The sequence below is a fragment of the Dinoponera quadriceps genome, unplaced genomic scaffold (genome assembly GCF_001313825.1).
Source record: "Dinoponera quadriceps isolate SergipeBrazil2010 unplaced genomic scaffold, ASM131382v1 scaffold1339, whole genome shotgun sequence".
Taxonomy (NCBI): Eukaryota; Metazoa; Arthropoda; class Insecta; order Hymenoptera; family Formicidae; genus Dinoponera; species Dinoponera quadriceps.
The window spans coordinates 292,404-312,556 of NW_014555521.1; the positions used below are offsets into that span (position 1 = coordinate 292,404).

Here is a 20,153-nt window from a genome sequence, read left to right on the forward strand (position 1 = left end):
CCCCCCCCCCGTGTCTCTCTCTCTCTTTCTCACTCACTCTCTCTCTCTCTCTCTCTCCCGTTCAATCTCGCCTTGCCGCGCGCAACCCTCTCGCCCCCAGCTGGTCGCCGTCGTCTCGCTTGTCTCCTTTTCCGCTCGAACGAACGAACGGCCCACCCGCGCGTTTCTTACGCGCGAAATCGTCGCGCTAGACGACGACCCGGCCTCGCAACTCGATCTTACCGATATCGCGCGATATATACGCCGGATTTGGTGGTGTGCGCGCGGTATCGATAAAAGCGACGACGGTGTGCGATCTCCGTCCGGGAGGACGGTGTCCGACATAGGACGGTCGCGTTTCGTCGGAACGCTCGAGGAACTTTTCCTCCTTCCGCGGAACGTACGTCACGTGACGAGATATCGGGGGAGATCGCGGTCCCGTCGTCTCGGAGGAGTGTGAACCCGGTCACCTCGGAGCGTCGTCCGGTCGTCCTCCGAACAGCTGGCGAGGTTGCGATATTTTTTTCTACGATTCTCCCCCCGAGAGTACCACCACGGTCTATATCTGTCATCGCGAGTCGTTAGACGCGTTGGAATACGTTCTCTCATTAAGCGTGACACACCGACGCTGGCGAGGAGAAATCGATTGTCCCATCAGCATCGGGTGTGCTTCTCGAGTGTTCGAGTGATAAAACGATGTCGCGATGTCTCGTCGCGCCCCGCGTTTCATACGCTCGCCTCGATCAACGCCGATTATAATTGTATCCGTGTCGGATTACAGCATACGGCGCGTTCTGCGCTAATCTAGCGGCTCTCTCTCTCTCTCTCTCTCTCTTTCTATCGCGCGCGCGCGTCCTGCATTATAATTATCACAATTCGGTCCATCCTTATCACCGTGTGCGCTCTCGTACTCGATACGGTGTTTTCGGTGAGCGCGTGAGAAAAGTGTGAGGAGAATAAAATAGGTACATCGGTGATTTAACATAGGCGGATAGGCGAAACGAAATGTATTCCGCGTTTCTCTCATCCATGGCGATTCTAATTAAAACCGATTAAGCCAATTGAACGTTCCTTATTTTACAGGAGGGTTTGCAATTGTATTTCTGGTCAAAGCTTCCGGTGGACGGTATGCGCTTAAACGGATTTACGTCAACAATGAATATGATCTCAACATGTGCAAGAGGGAAATACAAATCGCCGTAAGAGCGGATCTTTCCGTCCCACTTGGATTCGCAACGTACGGTGGGTCTGTTCTTTTTTCTTCTATTCCTGCAACTGGCCGCGCACTAGCTCGCGCTGGTTCTCCTTCTCCTCTCTCTTTCATGAGATTCGGCGGCAAAAGAGAGGAAGCTAGCCAGTGCAAGAATAGAGAGAACAGATCCCGCTGTATTCTCCGTAAGCAAAGATTGCATGTAACACTTGTGTTTGCAGAGCAACTTGAGTGGTCATAAGAATATCATAGGATATGTAGATAGTAGCATAACTCACACCGGCGGAGGAGTACATGAACTTCTACTGTTAATGCCTTATTGTAAATCCCAGCTTCTTCAAATGATGAATAACAGGTTAGCAGTGATTCATATATCAGTTGATTATATTCTTTTCAATAATAAGATTTTGTCCAATCTTAATAATATCTCTCTCTCTCTCTCTCTCTCTCTCTCTCTTGACGTGTATTTATATACTCAGAAATGTATCGTAAGGATTCTAAAGAAACGTATCTTTTTTCCCTACGTTTGATAATCGCGAGGCTTGACTGCCTCGTGTCAATCTGCATGCAAGTCAATACGATCCATAGAGAGAATCTCATTAATTCGAGAATATTGAGATTTATGACATGCATTACATAGTACGCGTGATACTTTTTACTTCCAGGTTGCAAACAGGTTTCAGTGAGTCAGAGGTTCTTCAGATTTTTTGCGACGTCTGCGAAGCCGTGTCTCGGTTGCATCATTGCCAAACCCCCATAATTCATAGAGATCTCAAGGTGAACTATTTCTTCCTCACGCTAACGGTGTCACGGTGTACAGACGTTTAATGGAGGTGTTATGTAACACAATGTATGCACGTAAATCTGGCTATCTCGAATCTCTTTTCTGGTCATCACAGGTGGAAAATATACTGCTCGCCGACAATGGTAACTACGTTCTTTGTGACTTCGGATCCGCGACAGGGAAGGTTCTTAATCCTAGTGTTCACGGTACCGCGATAGTCGAGGAAGAAATCAAGAAATACACCACTTTGAGCTACAGAGCGCCCGAGATGGTCGACATGTACTGCGGGAAACCCATCACTACGAAAGCTGATATATGGGTAACGTATATATGTTTCTTAGACGCGGATGCATCACGCAGAGTAAAATTAGGTCATTAAGGGACTGCGTACATGACCGAGCGACTTGAAAAACGCCCAATATTGAATGTGAATTTTTCTGCTGACCGCATTATTGACTTTATGAAGATGTCTTTTTGAGAGATGATTCTTCAATATTTTTATTTATATTATGTGAAGCCCGTCATAAGAAATTGATATGTAACGCTATTATTACTGCTTGTTATTGTTCCTGTGGAGCTCGTCATCATTAATCGATATCCAAAATATCTTGGTAACTATTGGATCGATTTAGCTCTAGTTTTGCATTGACATTTGTAGTAAGATTATCTAGTCTTTGTCGCAGCCGATTTTTGAGATATTAATTTTTTATAAACAATTTCTTATTAACATTCGAAAGACAAGTCGAAAGATTTCTCGTCACGAAATTTCTCTTCTTTTCTTTTATAAAAAAAAAAAAGCTATAATATATATCAAAAAAATTCGACGACAAAGATTAGATAAAATCTTATCAAGAAGAATATCTATGCCAAACTACAGCTAAATCTATCGAACGGTTTCCGAGATATTTCAGGTACCAATTAACGATGACGAGTTTCACAGAATGAGTAATAATAACGTATCATTTTTTCTTGTAATGGGCTTCATGTAATATGTAAATAAAAGTATGAAAAATCGCTCTTCAAAAGGACATCTTCATAAAGTCAATAGTGTGGTCGGCAGAAAAATTCAAACATCGGACTGTTTCTTTGAACCGTTCGCGTGTATGTAGCCTCTTAATTAGACAAACGAGACTAATGGAAATCCTATTAGCGTCTTTTTACACTGATGTTCCATATTTCAGGCTTTGGGATGTCTGCTGTATAAACTTTGCTACTTCATATTACCATTCGGCGAGAGTACGCTCGCCATACAGTCTGGAAATTTTACCATACCGGATAACTTGAGGTACGTGGAAGAAGGCCGACTGTATACGCCTGACAGAAGTTTTTTGAATTTTTAATCACTTAACGACCCCCAGCCGCGTTCTGAACGCGGCGACCCGAGTAACGGCACTGTGTTTCGACGAGTGATCGAGAATCTGGCAATAGAAACGCTGCGAAGCACCAGATATATTATGGATGTGATCATTGAGCGGTTATGTCTACGGGAAAAGTGTACAAAAGATAAACGTAAGACATTTATCTGTTACAGATACAGTAAAGCTCTTCATTCTTTGATCCGATACATGCTCGAGCCGGATCCCGACGTGCGCCCAGACATTTACCAAGTGTCCGTGATCGCCTTCCAAATCCAAGGCAAGGAGTGTCCCGTGACAAATTTACACGTACGTGGACAATTCACATGATAATTCACACTAGTTGCACCGATGCCGCGACAACACAGGATATTTGGCCACGAAACACTTCTCAGTTTACTCGTTACATGCTCCCACACGTAATAAATTTAACTCCTATTTGCCTTCTTGCAGAAAGTCCCAACACCGACGATAGAGTCATTACCGTGTCCACCCATGGATTCCGAAAACATTAAAAGATCGGCATCCGTGAAAACTCCGAAGCCCACGCCAATAACGGCGGTCGAGGGCACGTCCGTGACGCCGAGACAGAGACCGAAAGGACAAGCCGTTAGCACCGGCCCGATCAATCTAGGCGGCCAGATCGTGGGACAGATATCGGGCCAAGGGAGCCAAGCGCAAAATCCACCGGGCAATTCCATTTCTTACGTTCAAGTAAGTTAGTCTTAGGCCTGTTCTACAATACACCGTATGTCGGATTCAGATGTCACAACGCAGCTGATGGTCCAATGAGAGAATTTATTTTTCGAAAGTAAGTTCCCCTCATTGGACCATCTATTACGTTCTGACATACGACAGGTATTGTAGGACAGGCTTTAGGACTATTCCACGACGGCCGTAAAAGTGGCTGTAAAGGCCGTAGCATTTAACCGACGATCGCAGAATTTAAAGCTATTCTACAATAGCCGAGAGAGTATAGCTGTAAGGCCGTAACATTTAACTGATGATAGAATTTAATGCTCTCAAATCAGTGCTGTCTACAATAGCTTTACAGCATAACGTGAAGCGGGCCACTCAGGAAGGAGAAGATTGGAGCTTCGATGTTCTCATTTGTTTTGATTGGTCAACCGTAAGGCATAAGAAATGATAATAATTCATTTCGCTTACAGTTCACTACACCGAAAATAAGTTCTTACGATCTCTCATCTTACTCTTTGTCCCAACATCTCGCTTTAAGACGTAAGCAATAAGCAATTTGACCAAGCACGATCGATAAACGACCGTGGTTTGGTCAATTTGATTGCTGTTTACGTCTTAAAACAAGATTGTGGACAAGGGGCTAAGCAGGGTCTACAATGAAGATTTAAGCTCCAAACTTTAAAAAATTGACTCATCACAGTTGATTATTCTCTTCATATTCGGCTGTGATTGGTCAATTTTTTAAGGCTTACGCCTTAAATTCTTATTATAGGCTTACTGTTATATCCATACGGCTATTGTAGAAGAGCCTTTATAGATATGCTGAGATAATCTCTTTTTTTCCGCTGAAACATCCACGAAAATATTCAGATATTCTTGGCGGATGTGCAACGGGTACGATTGTCATTAAATCTCCTGTCGATGGACGAATATCCAGTTCGAGTTGCGCGCGAGTTATCGAACTTGTGAAAACATGTTTTATCAGCTCGGAGCTGATATGCCAAAGCTATTTGTTTGGATACTTTCTAAAATACAATAGAAAAAATATCCACTTAGTTCAGCAGCTGCTGCAATGTTATTTTCCCGGTGCATTAACGTAGAGTAGGGATGGTGTTTTCTTTTGGAGGCTTCGATATTCGAGTTTAAAAAATATCCAAGTTTCGAAATATCGGAATTATACAGGCTGTCCCAGAACTACCGTATGTCATTATAAATTTCGGATTCTTGGGGACATTCTAAGATGAAAGTTCAAACACGAAAATGGTGAAGCTACAATATTTTTCTATTAATTATAAGCGATTAAAGTTGACAAATCGTGCGGCTGACGTTTCTCGCGCTCACATGTGGCAACATGGACGATGATGAAGCGTGCTATCATGATGAAACGGATTCTTCCGAAAATTTGTGTACAACCATGCAATATGACATAAAGAGAATGGTTTTGTTTAGACGTGGAGTATTTTTACTCATATCAGGGTATTGTAGAAAATAAAAAAATATATTAAATTCTAAATGTGACTAATCTAAATATGAATATGAAAAATGATAGAATATAATAAGGCCAAGGTTATAGTATATGTTATCATATAGTAACGTAATTTTACATATTAAATACCTCCTGGCGGAGGCAGTATTTTTTTTCTCAACATGATTGAAAGCAAGAAGAAATAAGTTATCACTTAATTTATCAATTAGGGAAATTTTAGAGATATTTAATAGATAAAATTACGTTACTTTTTACGAATTCAAGATCGGTTTATTCGAATGGAAAGCTGACTCGCCGTATGCGTTTGTTCGAAAAATTCTATTTTAAAAATACCGATTTTAAATATAGATTGATTTGGATGTTACACGAATCAGTTGTCAAATCAAACTTTATGATTAATCGATTGACGTGTAAAAAGTAATCATTCTGTTCTCAGGTGTCGCCTCATGTTTGCACTCCCAGTCAAAATATCCCATTTGGCCAGTCACCGGGGCAGTCGGCGCAGTACAGTCAATCTCAGAGCCCGATGATCAGCCACTCACCTTTGACCCAGCAGTCGCCCGTGACCGTTCAAGACAAGAACTCGTTTTACTTCGACTCGAGGCAGCACGACGCGCGAGCCGCGACGAACGTGAACGAGACAAATCTGGAGGCTCTGTTCCCACCGTCAGGTAATCCCAATGCAACATGACAAACATGAAAATTGCAAAGCACCCAGCTGACTCTCGCGTTCGATCGTTGCTCCGACAGGATATCCGGATCCGTTCAAGGACGACGCGAGAGCGATGCCACCGCCCGCCAAGATACCACCTCCCGTAGCACCGAAACCCGCGAAGATCCTCCCGAAACTCTCCAATCCCAGTTATCCGTCGTCCAAGTATCCGCCGGTCGCTTCGATGCCGTCGAAATTGTCCATTCCTCCCGCGGGGCCTAACAAAGCGGCTCCGACGGTCACGCCGCCAGCTCTACCGAAGCCGGTCAATAAAACTGAGAGCTTGAGCCAGAACATCAGTTCGAGCACGTCTCCGCCCGATAGTCCGACATTGGCGTCTTCACGGCACAGGAGAAACGTTAGTGACACGAGCGCTTTTAACAAGTAAGAGTCCGTTTCACTACTGAATTTATTTACGTGTCACGTATACGCAACACGCTCACAAAGATTCGCGAAGTACCCAATATTCTCCAGTGTTCCGATGAGTCCCGGTCAAATTAGCGTCCGAGGGTGCAGGAGGAGTTTGAGAGGGAGAGAGACCGGAATCCACGCCCACACTCTATCTGAAGGAGATTGTTTATTTAATTACAGTGGCCATTTCAATGTTCACAGAGCGTTTGCAACTGAAACCACTCAATTCTTAGCACCATATGAGGCTTCCGTTAAGCCACGTGCCGATGATGCCACACCTCCAGAACTTCCCAGTGATATAAGGCCTTGTATAGCAACTAGTGCCTCGCATGTACGTGTTGTAAGTACATAAAGCGCACATTTTTATTTTTATTTTTGTTGACGCTGTGTTTATACGAGGTTTTATTGCGTGTTATCGATTTTTTTTTTACCGTCATTAATTTCAAATGTTTATATTTATTGTAATGTGAAAGAAATCATTTCTTTGGTCGGCGACGTAGCATGAAGTTTCCTTTTCTTTAAAGGAGGGTGGAAGATCTTCGTTTTAAATTTCATTTTTACAGTGTTTATATTTTATTTCCTTACATGTTTATAACTACTTTCCATATTATTTATGCACTGCACCAATGATACTATATTACTCCCTTATTAAGAAGCGTTTTCCAAGTTAGGATATTGAAAATCTTGCTACGAATTAGCTAATATAAAGAAGGAAGACGAAAATTACGTGTTTACCGCAATTGTATTTTATCGATGAAAAAGCAATAGTCGTAGTTCAAACTCCGACCGATGTCTGAACGATACACTAGGAATCGACGCAAAAAGTTCACTTTGCATTGTCGAGTAATCTTTATCCTACGTTCATATCAGGGTGAACTTTCGAGCCTAATAGGATCAGAAGGGAGATCATTGAGCGCGGATGTAGCTGCATGGAATCCGTTCGAAGATGTACAGCCTTTTAATCAGTTAACAGAGGATCATATCTTTGGTGCTGAATTCGATAAAATAAGAAGAGGGAGCAACACCAGTATCAGCGGAGTGAAAAGTCGCGAAAGCCTCGTTATGACGTACACCGAATTACCGGAGGACCCCTTTGAATCCGCACCCTTTAGCCTGCCAAGTAAGCATCTCGATGAAATTTTGTATTAATTAAGAAAGAAGAGGAAGAAGAAACGATACAGACATTTGTTTGCGTCGATCTCATAAACCCGAAGTCTCTATTAATCATCGGGTTCTCTTTTAGCAGGGAAGAAGAACAAAATTGGATCAAAGACTGCTGCTATCGCTGGAGGTAATGCATAAAATCCTACTTACACTGTCCTTCATCATCTCTCTCTTCCACTTTTCCTATATTAATATATTAATCTGTACTTGGTTTGAAGCCGCTATGAACACGCTCGCTGTTTCTTAATACTTAGTTTCTTATATTTGCCGAGTCATTGCTACATAAGATTCTAAGCTGTAGTCATAACCACTGTCTTTCGTCGTTTTTGATAAGTCTCAATTGCGTATACCAAGTAACCCCGACGAATTCGATATTTCGATTTAACAAAATTTTTGGTATTGGAAAATTTCTTCCACCTACAATATGCTGGAGAAGAAATTACCAGTCCTCTTAGAAATCATCAATCTCTTCTTAGATATGTTACCAAGTACGTAGAATTTTTATGGATTTATATGAACGTCGATATAACTTGTATTACTTTACTTTTGGAACAGTTTATCATGGCTGACTTATCACAGTCTTGAATTGCCTTATAAAGATTCGAGTGCCGGAGAAAACCTTGGTATACAATTCGAACTATCTTCGAAACTATACTTTAATTTTAGCTTTATTTAGAACCTAAGTATAAAAATATTCATATGTTGAACACGTCATAATTACGAATTTTAAACATCACATTTTTCATACTTTTGAAACTAATCGAGTCAAGACTAACTAAATTTAGTCATTTTTATTTTAATTGCATAATACTTGCCCCTTCCCTTTTAGTTTTACGCAACTGACAAAATCGTTAAGCTTACGAAGAAACGTTTTACGCAATTTAAGAACAAATGACTGATTTTGATTGATTTATAATTTTCTTTCCGTATTTTTTTCCTCTCTACTTAAAACTCGACAATTTTAATTTGATTTAGGGATTTCTTATGTTTTATTGTTGTGTCACACATTGAAATGACCATTGAAGAGGGCTATTTATAAATACTAGTGTATTTATACAACCATGTTTGTGGACAATAGATGTAGGTAAATGCTGAAACAATCATTTGTCAGCATGTTATACTTTTGTGCACTTCCATGTACATAAGTCTTAATTTTTATTACTAGACAGAATGAAGGTAACGGTAAATGAGAAAAGTAGTATTTCGAGATATAATGTAGGAAATGACAGTTTTTTCTCTCTCTAATATCATGTACGAAACTTGATTTGTGATATAACAATCAGTTGTTGCTTATAATGTTGGTCATACCGTTACAGTACTTTACGAAATTAAAACAAATTAAACATTTATATATATCTCTTTTTTTCAATAATATATATGTAAATAAGTAAATCATAAATTTCTACTACACCGTTTGTTTTGCCAAAGATAAGTTACAAAGCTACGATCGCTGTCATATTTACCAACGAAACTTAATTACTTCGATTACTGAATCTTAACAATATTTTGCTCCCATCATTTCGAATAAATTTTAATGAGTCATATTTGTTGAATATGATAGGGTAGACGATCGGTAGAGAGAAAAGTATTATCTACGAACAAATTCTCGTTTCTACACACGAAGTGAAACTGGATTGTAGTTTATCTCAAGTATATTTCCAAATTAGATCGAATAGAATAATGCCTCCAACTGGCGCTAGCAACAAAAGATACGGATTGATCTGGATTTTATTTGCATCATTTACAAAACACAATTGGGGATTAAACAATTTTTCCTTCTTTATTGATATAGACGCACGTGTGTTTATCCAGGTTATTTCTGTGCTTACTAAAGTGCGCTTATTAAAGATAGTCTATTCATAAAGATATCGTGGAGTATTTTCATTTTTTATATGAGAATATGTTGATAACAGCTTTAAAAATATTAACTTCGTTAATATCGCGAGAATTTCGACGAAGACGAAAATCGAAGTATTTTATTTACTAGCAGGAGTTTATATTTGCGAAAAAAAAAATAATGTGATGTTAATCTGCTCAGTTATGCTCAATTACGCGAAAGGAATAGTGAACGTTGCAAGTGAATGACATAACATTAACTTCTACTTACCTCAAATAGTAAGTTATGTAACAGAACGTAAGGATAATACATCGAATATTAGATTCAAGACACGATATAAATATATTATGTTACATAGCAAGTGTAATTATTAAAAAAAAAATTGTTAAAAACATGATGAGCATATATGGTGAAACGATAAGGGAAACAGAGAAAATTTCGTCTTTAACTTTATAATAGATGTTCCTACGGTATGTAATGCACAAAGCGGGATTAGCTTTTATTTTTAGTGTTTCTGTATGAGGTGGTTGGCGTGCTGACAAAAGGAAGGAACAAATTACATATAAATATTACATATACATATAAATATATAAATAAATGAGAATATACATATATATATATACGTCATGCAACATATGAAAAGTTATGTTATATATTATGTGATATACAAAGTTTAGGTACACTATTTTGTCCTACTCATATATATATACATATATATATATTATATATATATATATATATACACACGTGTGTGTGTGTGTACATACATACATACATACATACATACATACATACATATACACACACACACGCGCGCGCATACACACATACACATATACGTGCAAACGTATATTGAATGTTACAATGATTGTATTATATAGCACATTAAGAGATGTGGGAAGAATAGGTTTCCAGTATTTCGAAAACGATTAAACAATGTGATCATACAATACCATGTGAAAATTGCGTACTCAGTGAGACTAGACGCCTCGTTTTTTTTTTCTTTTCCTTTTAAAGACTAGGATGTATTTTTTTTCTTTCTTTAAATAGAAAGGCGATAGTAGTATACGTAGACTGTTATATTAACGAACGATACCGCGAACCTTTCCTTCCCACGAGACGACGATGGCTCCGCGCGCGATGCGTGAACGCATGTGAACATACACATACATGAACATACACATAAAGGTTATTATACACGCATATATATAATACCATGAAATATTGTATCTCTCCCCTCCCCCCTCGCGCGATGGTAATACTACAGTGACTGGCAAATAATACTTAGCAATTATTTTCTTTTCTCGCACTTCTTCCTCTCGTTTCTTCCGTCTCTCTTGTCTGCCTCTTCTTTCTCTTCTCGTTTCCGTTTGCGTGTTTGTTTTCTCTCCACGGTGTTCTTACGTCGCTTTTACACTCGCTAATTTGGGTTTCTTTCCGTGGTGTGTAACTAACGTCACCTCTCCACTTTGTGTACGCTCGTGTCGAATTTTAGGATACTACGATGTGATTTGACGATCCGTCGCGACCCGTCGGTGTATAACAAACACGCGGGAGATGAGAAACGATTGATCGAAGGGCGATCTATCGCACTTCCGAATCGTCTTGTCCTCTCTGGGAATGTAAAAAGTCGCACGTTGCGTGCGTATATGCGTGCGTGTGTGATGCTCCGTATATTTTCGCGCATCCATCTTACGTACCACTTGTCGCGAGAATGCGTTATAACGTTTATATCAAACGACACATCTTAATGTAACGAACGCTGTATAAACGTTAATTAATTAATTAATTAATTGACAACGCGCGAATACCTTATCTTTTTACAATTGTTAATCCTTCGGGAATTTTTACCTAACAATGTTAATTAGCTTAGATATAAAAGCGCGGAAGCCACCTTCTTCTTCTTGCATCGCGCTGAAAGATACTAAGAGATAATTGCGAAATGAATTCCGTTGCTTGAAAAATATGAGAGAGAGAGAGAGAGAGAGAGAGAGAGAGAGAGAGAGAGAGAGAGAGATAACGCGAAGCTCGTGCGACGTAAGGATGAGGCGAGCTTCGGATTATCTTTACTAGCACTAGTAGTATTACCGGAACCGCCGTAATATGTTGATTCTTCCTTGAATATGTAAGTATCGCAAAACGGAAAGAGATCCTTCCAATGGTATGACAACATGCGAAGACAATTGACGAGTGCGCTTTTTTTTCTCTTAGTTCCAAGAGAGAGAGAGAGAGAGAGAGAGAGAGAGAGAGAGAGAGAGAGAGAAGAATTGACGAAAGCAAGAAAGAATGTCTCACACTTATCTGTCCAATGTCTGGAACAACCTAATAAGTTTGGGAGGCATAAACACTTTCACATTCATTTCGAACGAATTTTATCGTTTGTTTAAAAAAAATTTCTTGACCCTGTCCCGCCTTGTTTGCCTCCCATGGTGTCTCTGATTACGCACGGTCGCGATCACGAAATGAGATCCCTAAAATACACTGTGAGTTAGGTTGCACAGTCTCACGATGTAACGACGAAAAGAACAAAAAAAAGAGATAGAGAGCGGAAAAAAAGAAACACCGTCTCCGTTGTTCGTTACCACGGAGCATAAAAGCGTGCATCTCCTTTTGTGGTGTCTTCGCGGCGAGAAACCCTTGTATTGTAAAAAGAAAGAGGGAAAGAGAGGAAGAGAGAGAGAGAGAGAGAGAGAGAGAGAGAGAGAGAGAGAGAGAGAGAGAGAAATTCTCCCGTTGCGAATTAAGAGCACTATAGGGGGCTGACAATCTCGGATGGTACCTTTGTCGCTGTATTAAGACAAATAATGTTACAGCAATAAAAATGTAAATTAGCATACGGAGTATTTGTTTTTTTCTGAACGCTATCGGCGCAAAACGCAGCAATACTTTGTTCGAGGCACTAACGATCCTTACTTGGAGAAAGAAAAAGAGAGAGAGAGAAAGAGAGAGAGAGAGAAAGAGAGAGAGAAAGAAAGACAGAAACAGTTTATGCGTCAGTTATTATGGTCGTCCGCGAAATTGTTGCCGCAACGCGTGTTAGCACGTTGTCACCAGGCTGCAATTCAGAGCATTACTGCGTTTTTCACGTAAACTTACCCTTAACCCCCTGAATCTGATTAGGACTGTTCCAGACCTATTGGTGGCGGTTACTAACAATAGCTTAAACCATAGAATGTGTCTGTTGTACTATGTTTTTTTTTTGTTCCTTTACGTCGAGAGGACCTGAATTTTCTCGACCTGTGAGTTACTTTTTCCTTTTTCTTCTTGGTTTCTTTTCTTCTCTTCCAAAGGTGACTACAGTAAGACTGTAAATGTTTTAACGCACATCACGCCTAGCAAAGTGCACAGTCTGCAGCAGACCTAATCAGACGCGTATCCTGTCTCTTTCTTCCGTAGAAAATACTGTGCTTTACATTGTGTGTGTGCGTGTGCGTGTGTTCTTTACTATTCTGTAAATATATCGTAGAATCTCGCGCTATGCTTGAATCACCGAATCTACAAGCGTCCGAAGAGCGAAAAGATGTAGCGTATTAATTTGTACGTCATGTTTGATCAGTTAATTTGTTATTTATACATTATTCGTTTTGAGAGAAATGTCATCTCGTGCATTCGTTCACGGGGATGTCCCTCTATGGTCATTCTGAGTAACTTTATTGGATTTTTTCATAGGATTAAAAATATAGTCCAGGACAACAGGTGCGATATTTCGTTACCTGGGAAAAAACGATTTTATATGAATTTTGTCTCTATAATACATGCTTATATATAATCATATAATTATACAGGGTGTCCCAGCATAAAAGGAGAACACCTAAATATTTTCTTTGTTTTTAATGATATAAGAAATATTTAGAGCAGAGTTTGAATAATTTCGAAGGAGGAATATCGTGGAAGGAAAATTTTGTATGGTCATTCTTTTGCATTTTCTTTTTAAGTTCCCATATTTAGACCCCAATAATTCCAGCAAACACGATATTAAGAATGTCAAGTGACGCAATAAAGATGTACATCTTAATTAATACGTAATTAATTAGTTAATTAATTAGTAAAACGACGTCACAGACGTCATTTATACGTCATCATGTTTGCTGGGATATTTAGACGTTTTCCTTGTTGGAACACCTTATATATGTTCTACATTAAAAAAATGCTGTTACACGAATATAATTGAACATAATTGAAATAAATACTTATATATTTATGGCTGCCCACGATCTAAACACTTAATTGAATTAAACTATTTTTTTTTTTCTGTTTTCCACTCAACAGCATTTTTATGTCGTCTCGATATATATAATTACATATGTAGCCACACAGAGACAAAATTCATGTATGAATCGCACATGATTATATATAATTTTACATGATTATATACAATCATTTTTTCCCGGGCATGGAACTGTTCGTAAAAGTTTTCGATCGGAATCGTTCAGTTACTCCTTAAAAAACACAACGAAGATCTGGGGAATAATTGAGAGGCTCTGGTTGGAAATCTTTCCAAATATTTCCACAATAGGTGGCCTGGGGATCTATCGAAGATTCTCCGGGCGGTCGATTTTCTCTCGCTGTAAGGTAGACTCCCGCGCGGTGTGAGAAAGAGAGAGAGTCTTAACCGACAGGATTAGCATGAAATCACCGCTATCACGTAGAAAATTATGTACCTCAAACGAGGTGTCGCGAAAGTAAGGACTAGGTAAGTGACGATACGTTTCTCAGTAAATAACAGGTTCCCACGACGATTTCCCTATCGCAACGACGACGACGTAAAGAATGAAAAAATCTCTCGTGAAGGTACCATAGAAGGCATTTGAGAAACTTAGAAGGGCGGACGCGCGGGACGAGCGGCGCTAACGAGGGCGACTCTCTGTTTCGCAGATAAATCGAGGGCGGCCTTGGCGCAGTGGAGCTCAGGGCTGGAGGAGCGCGACGGGAACGGCGAGAGCGGTACCATCGTTAGCGGCGGCGGGGGTGGCGGAGTCGACGGCGGCGCCGGCCTCGTCGGCGGGCTCGACGACGAGGCGTCGTTGATCACGGAGTCGAGCCCGGTCTCGCCGCCGTTCGTGCGCGCCCCGGCGGAGGACCGCTCCAAGTACGAGAAGCTGGCGTTCAACGCGGACGAGGTGTCGAGCGACAGCGACAACAACAAGGCCGGCGCCGGAACGGCGAAGGAGCGCGCGAAGAAAGCGAAGCGGAGGCGGGTGAAGAACGTGCTGAGCCGCGGCAGGAGGCGGGCGCACGACTTGGACAACGCGAACCCGCCCGAGTACGAGTCGGACGACTCGATCGGTTCGGCGAGCGACCTGCGGGCGATGAACGACGAGGAGGGCAACCAGGACGAGGAGCACGACGGCGGGGGTCGCGAGCGCACCATCGACGAGACCGTGTCCGAGAGCGTGCGCACCTGCGGCAGCTCGGCGTACCACGCGGAATGCGAGTCCGTGGCGACGCACGAGGACGACTACCGGATGAAGAGGCCGAAGAGGCACTACCGGGAGCAGCAGCAGCTGCCGACCATCGACGCGGACCCGATCGTCGGCCACCAGTACGGCGAGAAGCCGCTGCTGCTCGACGACGAGCTCGACCCGGAGTCGAAGCCGGAGCAGTCGCACGGCGATCCGTTCGTGCGCCATCAGTACGGCTCGAAGCCGCTGCTGTTCAACGGCGACAGCTCGTCCGACGACAACGAGCGCTCCAAGTCGCTGAACAACGGCATCTGGAAGATGGAGGACGACGTGTTCGCCATGGCGCCGTTCCCGAGGTCCAGCAGCTCGAGGAAGAGCAGCGACAGCCGCGGCAGCGAGCCGAGGAACGTCGACTTGGCCAGCGGCAGGAACTCGCCGTCGCATAACTCGAATCTGGTCACGCCGATCTCCAGCTCGCCCCCGGCCACCGTCGTCCCGCCCACGGAGGTGTTCGTGGACGTGGAGGGCAAGGCGTCGACGCCCAAGTCCGTTTTGTCCTGCGTCCAGTACTCCAAGAGCATCGCCGTCGCCGGTAAGAAGCCGATCTATGAGGAGGCTCCAGCGAGCTTCCACCAGCCCGTTCAGACGTCGCCGTCGGTGAAGAACAGTCCTCACCGCATCGCCGAGGAGGAAGGGGAGGACGAGGACGCCGAGAAGGACCTCTTCGGCTCGTCTCCCTTCAGTCCCAGCGGCTTCACCAACCCCTTCAACAACGTCCGGCCCGGCTACGCGAGCATCGACGCGCCCCCGCAGCCGGCCATGTCGACGATCCTCGGCTCCCCGGGCTCCGTCTACCTCGATTACGCCAACGTCCCTCTGCAGCGTCCGCACAATCCGGCGGACGCCTATTACGTCACATCCGCCGGCCACCCGACGACGGTCGCCTCCGCGTCCAAGTTCGGCATGGTGACGGTGAACCAGCAGACCGAGCCGGCGGTGGACGCCTCCAAGGACCTCTTCGGCTCAATTCCGTTCGAGGAGTTCGCCTCCTTGAAGATCAACGAGCAGCAGCGCCCGACGTCCTTGGCGTTGCCGCAGCCCCACTCGACCAACTACGTCGTCGTCGAGAACGTGACGAGCCTGCCGACGACCGGCGGCAGCGTGCAGTCGCCGAACTCCGTGGTCCACCTGGCGGCCACACCGCCGACGTCGCAGCAGGCCACCTACACGATCCAGCCGACCGCGCACACCGCCCGGATCACGGTGCACGCGGTCAACAGCGTCTCGAAGGTGGACATCGCGTCCGATATGATATCGCCCATGTCGCCCGAGCCGCTGGTCGGCCCGGCGGACGACGACACGCCCAAGCACAACAAGCGGGACAAGTCCAAGTCCGACCGGTCCAAGTACCACCTGATCAGCGAGAACCACGGCGACGTGGTGAACGTGCTGCCGGCGAAGGTGTTGTCGCACAAGACCAAGTCGGCGGGCCACAAGAAGACTCCGAAGGGCAAGAGGAGCTCCGCCGCCACCGCCGGCTTCAGCAACATGAGCTTCGAGGATTTCCCCAGCGACGAGAACGAGGAGAAGCAGGTGGCGCGCACCAAGGTGGCGCCCTTCGAGGTGATACGAGAGCAGTCGGAGAAGCGGTTCGGCTCGTTGAAGAGGAGGAGCAATCCGTTCACCTGAAATGAGCTCTCCGCCGGGACCGGTTAGCGCGTGCCGCTCCGCTCGTTCCTCGCGGAGCGGCCACGGGGTGACGAGGTCGTCGATCGTGCCGGCCGATGCGTTGTTGCACGGAAGACTCAGTTAACGTCTACTCTCGGTTCTCGGGCCGATAAGCTGCATTCGGCATTGTAAATCTGAAACGCGAGCTAGCGAGCAGCGTCACCGAGTCGAGCGAACCGAGCGTGAAAGTAAAAAGCCCGTCCAGACGGGAAAGGTGTAAATTGAAGGGACGATTTTTCAGGTGAAAGAGCGATCCGACATTTTCGACTTGCAATGCCGAACGCAGCTGTAATGACGTCGAACATTTCCAGTTGCGTCCGAATATCCGTGCTCGTCGTAACTCCTGATCGTTCGGCGAATCAGCGAGCGATATTCCAAAGCGGCGATCGTGACAAACAAATATTTAGAAATCGTGCGTCTGGTTGGAACTTTTCGATGTCCAAGGAATGGGACTGCATCGGAACTGCTCCTGTTTCCTCACGGCAACCATCTTGACTATGTCGGAAGCGAGAGGAAACGTTTGCCCAAAATTCTTGCGGAATACGCGGAAATATAAAGGACACGTCCATAAAACGATACTTGTGATCAACTGAGCACGTTGAAAAAAATGGGCTAGAAGGAAAGTTGCGTGTCACATTGACTTGGCCGTTTGATTCAACGTGTCTCGCGAGAATTTTTGGCACGCGTTTTCTCACTTCTGACGTCATCAAACAGGACCAGGAGGCTTAAACAATGTTCTGTGCTCGTATCGCAGTTAGCGTACGACTGCGGGGATGTTAACACGTTCGCTACCAACGTCGTACATACAGGTGGTACGCCGTCTCTCCCTAGAAACCGGTGTCACGTGCGCGTTATGTATTAAAAAAAAAGAAGACGCTCAATTCGCCTGTTTAAAACATTTTATGTGTGCGCAAGTGCAGACGCGCACTATATTCGATGCAGACGCTAAAAATGCAGCGTGCGCCATTCGCGAGCGACATTCAATTTTAACGTGGTAGCGAACGCTAATTGGTAAAAAGAAAACAAGAAAGGAAAACATCAGGTTATCCCTCACGAACACCGGGAGGACGCAGTCGACAGAACGCAGGTTGTTATACACTGTTGTACAGAGTTTCAGGTTCGAGGTGGTTCGCCTTCTTCTTTCCTCAGCTTCGAGATTGCGCGAATTTGTCAGCGATGCGAAATGCTCGAAATGAGCGGATATCGCGCCCGTTTACACATCGCCCGTTTCCGAAATACGCGTTTGTGAAAAAATGCAGGACAAAGAGGAGCGGCGCGATATAAATAATTTGCGAAAAGGTTTTTGCACATCGATTCGTTATTTATTCGGGCAGAATCGTCATCGAAGTAATATTAACGGTAAATTTACTCGAATTTAATTTATACCTCTTTTAACGCGTGATTTGTTTCCTCAATTTAACGTTAAAGAAAAAAGTTGCAAGATGGCGATATGTATTTTAAAGATATTTTAAAGGTTGTAAAGACGCAGAGAAATACTGCTGTTACACACACACACACACACACATATATATATATATATTTATATATCATGATTCTCCGACATTTGTACATTTTGCCAGTTATTTTCTCACAAACGTTGACAAGGCGATGTGATAACAGCTAGTAAAGCTACGTACGTTTATATCAGAAGGCATACACACACATACACACGCATACTGCATGAGTGAATATATTTATACATATATATACCCACATGCCTAACTGACAAATGCGCGATGAATCGTATAAAAACGTGATTTACACCAGTCGGAAAGTATTAATTCATATACTATCACTTTTTAATTACTTTTTGCATTTTTAGAAGATTTACACAAAGAAAATGTGAGAGGAAAAGAGTGAAAGAGAGAGAGAGAGAGAGAGAGAGAGAGAGAGAGAGAGAGAGANAGAAGTAGGAACCAGAAAAAACTGACAGAAACAAAAGACATTATGTGGAGGGAGGTGTTGATTTGTACGTTAAAGAAAGAACGAGACAAAAAGGCACTCTTTCCAACATGTTTTAACTGAAACCAGGTTGTGGGAACTTGGCAGCTTGATACCAAAAATGATAAATAGGTAGAGAAAGCTCGTGCATCTATTTTTGCAGCTAAGTCTTTTCGCTACGTTTGTACTTTCAAATTTGTAGATTTCTACTAGTAATACAATCTACCACCAGCTCTTACGAAGCAATTTTTCTAAGAGAATTATCTAATTAATTATATATACATCTGTAAAACGTAATCCTGTAGCGAAGTTTAGCATCGACGAAAGAGGTAGAGATGTAAAGAGAGAGAGGGGGGGGGGGGAAGAAAGAAATTTTTACCGTGTATTCATGGTCTCTCAAGGGAGAGAGAGAGAGAGAGAGAGAGAGAGAGATCATATATATATATAGAGTATTCCTTACGAAAACTATAGTAATACATAGTTCACAGGAAATCCGATGTTACAAAGGCGCAGATAATAGCACGTGAAGTGTAACCTTTATCATATAAACGTAACCTTTATCATATAACATTTATCCGCGACTACGTTAAGAAAAGAAGAAAAGGAAGAACGATACGTCGCGAAGAAACACACGATCCGCCTAAAAGGGATTGGCCTTATCGTGTAAAGACTGACTTTCGTTTAACAGTCTCGATTGATGTTCAGATTCAGCACAAGATGGCTATAGTTCTTTCAGGTGATCGCTTAGAATTCGACGACACAATTATGCACACGAGATGCGAATTGTCCAACTATACTGAGAAACGACGTGGCTTTTGCACCGGTGATAATCAAGACCGTTGAACACGGTGTAGAAGTAGAAGTGTTATTGGTGCTGGTTAGAGTAACGGTGCCAGTAGTAATACTCATACTAAACGTTTATTTTTATCACAATGCTGAATTCACGAAAACATACATACAGACACGCAGGTGTTTAATTATTACTCCGTCTATACCGAGCTCGAACGAAATAGGGATGGGATTTTTATAACTTTCGAGAGTTATCGTTTTAATCGTAAATTTTCTACTGCTAATACTGCGCCTTTCTAATCGAGTCCAAGGCGGACAAGATCTAGTTCAGTGTAAAAAGATGTGACAATATTCTAGAGAAGAGAAATGTTTATAATCTAAGTGTTTTTATGCGCACGCATATTACACATACATGTATACATAAAAAAAAGAGGAAAAGTGTAACATAATTTGTAGATATTAGCTCATATGATTAGGTGCCTTCCTTTACTAAGTAGCGTTCGAAGCTTGCGGTCTTTGCTCTGTCTCGTGTAGTATATAAAAACGAAGAAAACCGATAGTATTATAAGAGAGAAACAGAGTCAATTGTATTTGTATGTATAAGGGATAGCATCTGAAAGTTTATTTTCAGTTTAGTTCCTATGCATATATATATA

The 20,153-nt window shown here is 42.8% G+C and overlaps 1 protein-coding gene across 2 annotated transcripts in view; it reads left to right on the forward strand.

Annotated features, from left to right (window-relative positions):
• The window catches only part of LOC106744553, a 20,864-nt gene extending 717 nt beyond the window's left edge, over nt 1-20,147 (forward strand). The window contains exons 2-14 of one of the 2 annotated variants that reach the window (XM_014619441.1): nt 1,063-1,178; nt 1,411-1,544; nt 1,855-1,966; nt 2,089-2,292; nt 3,155-3,258; nt 3,505-3,637; nt 3,782-4,042; nt 5,950-6,184; nt 6,264-6,609; nt 6,838-6,976; nt 7,507-7,756; nt 7,880-7,927; nt 14,513-20,147. In XM_014619441.1, the coding sequence (XP_014474927.1) occupies nt 1,063-1,178; nt 1,411-1,544; nt 1,855-1,966; nt 2,089-2,292; nt 3,155-3,258; nt 3,505-3,637; nt 3,782-4,042; nt 5,950-6,184; nt 6,264-6,609; nt 6,838-6,976; nt 7,507-7,756; nt 7,880-7,927; nt 14,513-16,728 (4,298 nt within the window). In that variant the 3' untranslated portion in view covers nt 16,729-20,147. The remainder of the gene's footprint in view (nt 1-1,062; nt 1,179-1,410; nt 1,545-1,854; nt 1,967-2,088; nt 2,293-3,154; nt 3,259-3,504; nt 3,638-3,781; nt 4,043-5,949; nt 6,185-6,263; nt 6,610-6,837; nt 6,977-7,506; nt 7,757-7,879; nt 7,928-14,512) is intronic. The other variant, XM_014619442.1, reaches the window with a different exon arrangement.
• The last annotated feature ends 6 nt before the right edge of the window (nt 20,148-20,153 follow it).